Below are 8,556 nucleotides of genomic sequence, written 5' to 3'. Positions count from 1 at the left end.
CTTATCCCAATGGAAATAACGCAAATAATGTTGTTTTTATAAGCAAGAGCTGATTAAAAATTCTTTAAACATGAATTTATTTCATTGTATTGAGTGTTTAATTCCAACCAAGATCCCTCTGAAGTAAATTTTGGAATAAGAGAAACAATATGTGAAAAGAACATTATTTAAATTTAATGCAAATTGATCTAAATTTACACAAAAATTTAATTTATTCCAGCTGTATTTTAATAGCGGCTTCTATAAACAAACAAGATCATTTTTTACATCATCTCATAGATGCAAAACGGTGACTGTAGAGAATAAAAATCCTCTAAGTGAAGCAGACTGTTAGGGTGACCATCTCCAGTTATCAGATGGAGACAAAAAAAGGGAGCAAATAAACCCCAAAATCCACACAATAAATAAAAGCGCTATTTGACAAGTTGGTAAACGCAGTGCTGATTGATGGACACCAAGAGGAAGAGACACAACACAGAGGTACAGTGAGGACAGAAATGCCTCGAGCATTCCAGAACAACCCTCAGCAGTCTAGATGGTAACATAACAAAAGGCGCAATTCAGCCCCACCCAAGCTAACCTTAACTGCAGGCTCAATTAAAAAGGAAAGGCTTTACGTCTGGAGATGTCATCTGCCTCTTTAATTGGGGGAGAGGAGGGGGTTGACTCCATTCAAAGATGTGCCTGATAAGTGAAAGCCAATCTAAAAACAGACATAAAGGAACAAGTAAAATGCTCTGAAAAACAGAACTAAAAAGTTGATGAGAAAGACTGGAGCTTGTCCATTTAAAGTTGTAGGTTAATTAAAATAAACTATCAATGAGTTTAGATGTTTTAACAAGGTTGCCCTCATCTGCCTAACTGACCTTTTATTTTATTTATTTTTTATTCAATTGTTCAATCATTGTATTATTTATTTGTTTAATATTGCATAAAGCACTTTAAGCCTCCTTGGATGGTGGTGAAACATTCTCTAGAAATGAATAAGTGACATGAAATGACCGTGTAGGTCAGCTTATCTACAAAATCTATTTATGACACTAAAAAAAACTCTGCACGTGTCTTTCTGCTGCATTATTAGATTATCTTTGATGTTTTAATGTAAGGAAATGCAATTAACATTAAAAAAAGCTAATAAACTTAATGCCAACAATTTTTCACTCAACTATTGCCCTAAGAAAGTCTGTGATTAGCATCTGTACAAAGTTAAAGAGCTTAGTCACACAATCACAAAATCATGCATTAGCATGATTTTTTTCCAAGATAGTGAAACATCCTTATTCTACAAGGTCGACTGTCACTGAAAGAGCGTGATAAAAATGCTGCCGCCAAAGAGAAAGTTTCCATCATCCAAGGCACTCAATTGAAAATATGCATGCAGCAAAAAAAAAAAAGAAACACTAAATGAGTAGCTAACAGGTTTTAGTTGATCTTGAACTTTCTTGTTTTACATTAGCAGGTTTGTTTGTAATCTGAAGACAGAGCGGCCAACACTTCTCGCTGTTGTCACAGACACACGAGATGTATCCGGTTAGCTTTGTTGACCGCAGATAACTTCACACCAGGATAGTTTTGGAATTAGTCATGTTTGCATGTCGTTTTTTTTTTTGTTGTTGATTTTAGACCTATAAAAAGCTTGAGTATATATTTGCTGAAGGAGGATGTGGTCCTTGACAAACACCTTTTACGAATGCTCTGTAAGCTTCCAAAGAAGACAAACTCTTAACTAAATCTTGGTCTTTGTAGGACATAGCTTCTTTATGTCCAGGCCCTATTTTTTAAAGTAACAGTTTCAAAAGTTGTTTTGATACAAAAAAAACTAGCTAACCTGAGCTAATGTTTGAGCTAACCTCTAACCCTTTTTTCATGTGGGCTCCAGTCAAGCAGAACTAACTTCTGTAGTAATAAAACCCAAAATGTGATGTCCACACATGTAAAGTCCAGGTCTTAAAAGGTTAAAGTCCCACTCCAATCAACTTTTTATCAATTTCAAAAGCATTCCCAGTGATCTTTTAATTATGATTATGTCATTTTTAGCCAAAATAATAAAAAAAAAGTTTTTAAAAAAGTGTTGTTTATTAGGACGTAGTTTAAACAGGAGTTCATTATCAGAAATATATTTCTGAGTTGTGAATCCAGAGTGGATCCATAGGAAAGACACTTCATGCTACTATCTATGTAGCCACAAGGGGATCCAAGTCTGGTTCCCCAGCCCGGATAAAAAACAGCATTGTGTTGGGAAGAGTTTGCGGCGTAAAACTGTCTCTCACCTTTATCTACACCAGGGGTGTCAAGATCCAGGCCTCTAGGGCCAGTGTCCTACATGTTTTCCAATCAACCTGCCATTGAAGATCCTTATTGGCCAAACACACGTAATCCAAGCAGCAGATGAAACGGGATTTCTGGAAAACCAGAAGGAGGATGCCCCTCAGGGCTACAGTTTGATAACTTTGGTCAAGACTGTCTCCCACTATCTTACAGCCCTTCAACAACCTCAGGCTAACTTTAACAGTACAACAACAATGGCGAACAATTTTGTAGCTTTCCAGCTGTCCAGTTTTGAGCCAGATGCCAGCTCAGATGAGGGAAATGAGTACACGGATGCATTGGAGTGAAGCGGTGGCCTGCAGATTGGGATTTGTACCAAACAACTACAAGCTTTTTCATACCACTTTTTTTTTTTTTGTCTACTACTGATCCACAACGATTCAAATAAAGAAACATTCACAAGTGCAATTTTAAGCTTAACTTTCTTAATAAATTATGCAAAAAATACTATAAGAAGATTAAATGTTAAACACCAAAAACATAATTTTCATTAGAGAAGGTATTTGACTAAAATTTACCCAACTGGTGGATTGTGAATACTTGGTATGGGCATTCAGTTTGAGGTAAGACATGTGTTGAGATATTCTTTGAGCCCTTCCTCCTTGATGACATCATGTTATCCGGATTGTACTGAATGTGTCTTTCTGCATACCAGCATAGTTGCGCCCTTTTCTGAGTAACATCCTAAACACAAGCAACGAAAGCAGTGTTTTCAAACATCAATGAACCATTCATTTAGACAGAGCCAAAGCAGGCTTAATCCAGTTGGTGGTTTCATTTTAATTCTTCCAAAAAAAGTAATTTTAAGATTGTACAATGCTGCTGCTCCTTACCTAAATGAATTATGTCTAAATCAAAAGCGAGAAACCAGCTCCATAACTTTGTCATTTCCAGTACGTGAAAAGAGCGTCACATGCTGCCCTTTACTCTTAAAAATGGAAGCCCACATGATGTCTATGGAGAGATAATGTTTATGCTTGGATGAGCCTCATCATCGCCTCAGGGCCTGGGAGTTATGGCAGGACAGCTCTGAGCGCTAAGCTCCGCCTCCGCCCACACCCCCACTACTTAGATTATAAACCAGAGCTCCAGCAGGCAAAGAAGGAGAAGAAAACGAGCTGGATTATAAGAAAGAGCCTTAGCAGCGAGGAATCAAACAACATGGCTTTTATTGAGAACGAGAGACCCACTGAGATGTCTGCAGAGAAGAAGGTGAAAAAGTAAGTTCATGGAAGACATTTCTGATCATGGCCGACTTTTAAAACAAACTGTCTTCTCTAAAATACTGACTTGAATGTTTTGGGGGTTTTTTTGCTTACAGAAGGAAAAACTGGAACAACAAAATCCAGTTTCTGCTGAATAGAAACTCTGAGTCCAGACTGGTCTTGATAAGAAGAAAACCATACAGGTGAGAGAAATTAAAAAAAATGCAAAATAATTTAAAAATTGCTTTTAAACTTAAAAAAAGTTATGCACACTTGTTTGCAAGTGCATTCCCTCTTGAAAAAAGGTCACGACTTAGTTATAATTAAATGCACAAGATTGAACTGCTTGTTCAAGCAGTTTAAGAATACCCTGCTGTGGAAATCAGTGGAAAAAATCTGTATTGACACTACAAGATAGTAGTTGTCGGAGCTAAAATTATCCTGTTCTCTGCCCTCAGGCCAAGTGCTGATGACGTGAACCAATGGGCGCAGTCACTAGACAAACTACTCAGTCATAAATGTAAGTATTATTCATCTCCGGTGAACATTATTGCATAAAAAAGCCTTAAAGGTCACATAGTTACTAAAAGCTAAATAAAAGCAGTTTATTAGCTGCAGTAAAATAATTCTCCAGTGATCCGGCCAGCGTTCATCTCTCACTCCTATCTCCCTCTTTTTTTCCTTCCTCTGCAGATGGGAAAACGGCCTTCCGTATCTTTCTGAAGTCAGAGTTCTGCGAGGAGAATATTGAGTTTTGGACGGCCTGCGAGGACTTCAAGTTGCTCAAAACACGCAAGGAAAGAGTGGCGAAGGCCAAAAAGATGTACGAGGAGTTCATCAAGTCCGAAGCCCCCAAAGAGGTAAATGGATCGATAATTTGTCAATTTATTTTTAAGTTGGTGGAGTAGTTTTTAATAGAAATGAAAACGTCAGAGGATCATTCTGAGCTTCTTCCTGTTTATAGATAAACTTGGATTATCAAACGAGAGATGACATCATTCAGAGTCTCGATGACCCCACAACAGCAAGCTTCCTGGCAGCTCAGAAGAAGGTCTACAGCCTGATGGAGAACAACGCGTACCCCAGGTTTATCCACTCCGACCTCTACAAGGAACTGTTTGCAGCTGCAAGTGCAAAGGAAAAGCACATCAAGTCCTAGTCAACCCCCGCCCACCACCACCTCCTGAAGTCATTTGTTTACTGCTGTGAAGCTGATGGGGAATGGTGTTCACTTCATGCCCCGGCTCAGGGTAACAGGCCTGAATGCAAATGGCAAAACACATGCAGCAGAGAAAAAGGTGGAGAACTGAATGATGAAGCCCCGAGCTGAGAGAGGGAGCTGGCTGCCATGTGGCGCTGCATCAGGTCATCGACACCGGACCAAGGCGACATTTCATCACATTTTCATTGGCACGTTTTGTACCATTAGAATTGAAAGTATTTTGCAGAGGCACACCTTCAAATCATGATAATGTACCTTTTTTTTTTCCACATAAAAAATGCACAAGTTGAGTGTTCATCTAAAGCCGACAGTAATGCTGAATGTATTTTTTTGTTTTTATTTTTTTTGTCATACACTTCCTGTATAGTTGTGTTTATATGTATATGTTTTTTGCAGCTGTTTACACAAAAAGTGAAAATCAGATTTGTATATGAGCATCCACAGTTACTGGTGATGGCATTATTTGGCCTGAAACGATTGTAAAAAGTCAGACACATCATATTACATGTTCAGCATGTATATTTAAGCTTCAGCAGCTGGACTGCCCGTGTAATAAAATGTGCTTTTAAATACTATCATCTGTGATGCTTATGAACTTTACGTTCATTTTTTATGCATATCTTACTTAAATTGTCCCCCCAAAAAAATATTTATGACATATTGAACATTTTTATTTATTGAATTTGAAACCAAAAATAAATATTTATTGTTTTCAAAGTGGAGTTTTTGTGTTTTCACTAATTAAGTTTGCATAAAAAGAAGCAGATTAAAGTTCAGAGTCACTGTTTTACTTTTACTTTGAAAGAAATGAAAGGATTCTACATTATACAGAGGTCGGCAACCTTTAACAGTAAAAGAGCCATTTGGGCTTGTTTTATACTGATCAAAACCTAGAAGGAGTCGAATAGTTTTACTTGAGCCTTTAAGAGATTTGGATTTGCCTTTATGACCTTCTTTTTTTTAATAATATATATTAGATATGCTTATGTTTTAGCAAGAGCAAAAGCAAAAATATAAAAAGAACCTGACATCTCTCAAGAACTTAACATCTGTCAATATGTGATTTATTTATTCATTATTATTTATTTTTTTACGTTTGACAGAAGCTCAAACAAATTATTTTCAAAATAAAAGAAACTCTGTGCCAAACAGGTTCATCTTAGTACAGATCTGGAGATCTAGTAACCCTATGTTGTGCAGCACAAGATAATATGTGATTTTAACTCATAAAAGATCAAACTTTTTACCAAAGTTTTGCTTTGCATATAAAATCTGTGCATTCTGGGGGTACCATTGAGCAAACAAGACGTCTTCAGGTTAACAGTGATAGAGAAACCTACATAGTTTATCATCTGTGTGCACCTCAGCCAAAAAAATTCTAAATGTAACTAATCTAAATTAAATAAATGCTAATTAAATAATCCTTACGTTAAAAATTGCTTTTTACTTTTTCTTTTTCTCCTCTTTGTCCTCAGCAGTCGTACACTGCTGGGTTTTGTTATATTAGTTTGGGGTTGGTAGTCTTAGTTTGTTTGTTTTATTTAGGTATTTTTGGTTTTGCAGCCCCTAGCAGGGAGCTGCTGACTCTGACGGTCGACATGGCTGGGTCAGCAGTCTGACTAATTTTATGGAGTGATAAAAGAGCCACATCTGGAGCTGTAGGTTGCAGACCCCTGACATAGAAGAATAAAGTAAAGAAAAGCCTTGTGGCACTCAATTATTCATATTTGAATCTTTTCTTTTTTGATACTCAACAAGTAGACTCAAATAATCCAATTTAATTTTAAAAGTAATGAAAGAACTAGAATTGTCCTTACTTTGCGAGTAAATGTGTTCTATTTTTAACCGGTTAATACTGGTAAGAATTTAAAACTGTAAAGCTTTAACACAATGATTTGTCACGATTACTAAAAAAGGGCAAACGTGGCAGACAAGTTTGCTTTCGTCATGACTGTCCTTTGGATCTTTATCTATGACTTCTTTGACATAAATACAAATAAAGGAGATATATTTAGAATCTCTGAATGCTAAAAGTGCTCGAGGCTCTGTCGTCACAAACCAACTGTACCTAATCCTTTTGTTTCATCTCCCTTTATGTGACTAATCAGTCATTCTGCAGCGATTCAAGTGTTTCATGTCCGTGACAGCAGCTTCCTGCCACGCTCCTGTCGGCTGTGAGGGCTGACTGTGACCGGGATGCTCAGGCGGCGTTCCTGACAGCTGCTGCTCCGTGCTCAGACCCTGCTGTCATGAGGAGAGGGGATCCTACTTCACACTGACAACTTCTCCAGGAGGATGAGCTGTGCTGGCATTTAGGTTACAATAGTAAAAAAAAAGTTACAAAGCATTGAGAGTGTTTCTTTGTTCACTACTTTAAAGAAAGTGTTACTTCTCTCAGACAGGAACAGCAAGTTTTCATGTGATATTTACTTTAACTCTATTGCAATCATTCATTTAACATGAAATGTGCAGCTTTAAATTTGCACTTTTTTTCCTTGACAAAGGAAGTAAAATATTTTAAAGTATAGCTTTGAAAAGCTTTGAAGATTGTAGTTTCCCATTTTATTCCCAATTGGGCCTTTTTATACAAGTTTCTATAAATTTCCATTTCTCCTCATGTATTAAACACTTACAATATGAAGTCAAAGCACAGCAGTATCAGGACGAATGGTGCTTTCTTAAAGTTCCAGTGCTGTGTGTGCTCCTGAACAGAACAACAACAAAAAAAAAAAACTCTCCGACCCCTCAAGTAGGCCAACCTTGATGAAATTCCATTACGCAGCAGTCTGGCTATTTTTGGGACTTAATTTAATGTTTTTGTTGCATCTGTGTCCCCGTCTGCCTCACTTTGTTTTGTGACCTCAGCCATATGCAAAGGTCACTGCGAGTACGGATCATTACTGGGGTTAATGGTGAAGCAGAACATGAGATGCAGTAAATGGCTTTACGCACGTTTCTTGAAAGGTATGATAGTAAGACAACACATTGTTCTTGATTTTACAGAGCGGGTGGGAAAACCTTTTCATCGGTTGCCACGGGCGATCTGGGAGGGATTCCAAGAAGTACTTAGGTGCGTATGTAAACACTCGGTCTAAAATTAGAAGCAGACCACGTCAGTCCAAATCTGGTCAGCTGACCGCAGATGCCTCAGGATATATACAAGCCTTCAGACGTCCAGCCTGCAGGAGAAGGGGTGACACAAGAGGCCGAAGTTCTTCTTTTCCAAGTTCCCATCCTTAAACAAAACTGAACTCAGATGTCATTCTGACCTTTTAAAAACAGCCATCCTGACCTCATCTCTGTTTAAATTCTGCAAATATTTTTTAGAAAACTTGATTGTGGAAAAGTTTCTGTGTTTAAATCTTTAAAGATCCACTCATGACCTCCTGGTTTATATGGGTTAAGTTGGGGGATCAAAATTGGAAAGCAACATTAGACACAAAAAATGTGGGCAGCAGCCAAGAGAAAGGTCTGTATTAGTTATAGTGAGGAAACAGCGATAATCAAAAATTCATAAAAGCTGGATAAAACAGAATTTCAGAAATTAGAGAAAAAGTCTTTGGGCTATAACGTTTTATTATGGAAATTACACCTAAACCTTTGGCTGCACAAAATGTTTAAGGCTGGAAGCTAAAAGTTTAAAGATCATTTGGTTTAAATGACGTCACATGGCCAGGAGAGCCGTTTTGTTCTTCAATTACTGCAAACTGCAACATAAATGCACAGCTTTAATAAAAACATGTTTTAGAGCTTGCAGAAAGTTTAATTATATCAACTTTTTGAGTCAGTGTTTAGTCTTTT

General features: G+C 37.4%; 1 protein-coding gene across 1 annotated transcript; it reads left to right on the top strand.

Moving 5' to 3' along the window:
- Window positions 1–3,294: 3,294 nt before the first annotated feature.
- Window positions 3,295–5,130, top strand: LOC112150515 (regulator of G-protein signaling 21). The gene is made up of 5 exons (XM_024278901.2): window positions 3,295–3,548; window positions 3,650–3,736; window positions 3,992–4,053; window positions 4,227–4,393; window positions 4,498–5,130. The coding sequence occupies exons 1-5, from the start codon at window positions 3,310–3,312 to the stop codon at window positions 4,690–4,692; spliced, it is 750 nt and encodes a 249-aa protein (XP_024134669.2). The 5' UTR covers window positions 3,295–3,309; the 3' UTR covers window positions 4,693–5,130.
- Window positions 5,131–8,556: the final 3,426 nt, after the last annotated feature.

This window comes from Oryzias melastigma, linkage group LG4, assembly GCF_002922805.2.
Source record: "Oryzias melastigma strain HK-1 linkage group LG4, ASM292280v2, whole genome shotgun sequence".
Taxonomy (NCBI): Eukaryota; Metazoa; Chordata; class Actinopteri; order Beloniformes; family Adrianichthyidae; genus Oryzias; species Oryzias melastigma.
This window is presented reverse-complemented; position numbering and strand designations above follow the sequence as displayed.

Excerpts from the sequence above, each read along its gene's own strand:
- LOC112150515 (XM_024278901.2), top strand. The coding sequence starts at position 3,310 with ATGAGCCTCATCATCGCCTCAGGGCCTGGGAGTTATGGCAGGACAGCT. Across the intron at positions 4,054-4,226 it reads CAAACTACTCAGTCATAAAT|ATGGGAAAACGGCCTTCCGT; the intron begins GTAAGTATTATT and ends CTTCCTCTGCAG. Across the intron at positions 4,394-4,497 it reads AGTCCGAAGCCCCCAAAGAG|ATAAACTTGGATTATCAAAC; the intron begins GTAAATGGATCG and ends TCCTGTTTATAG.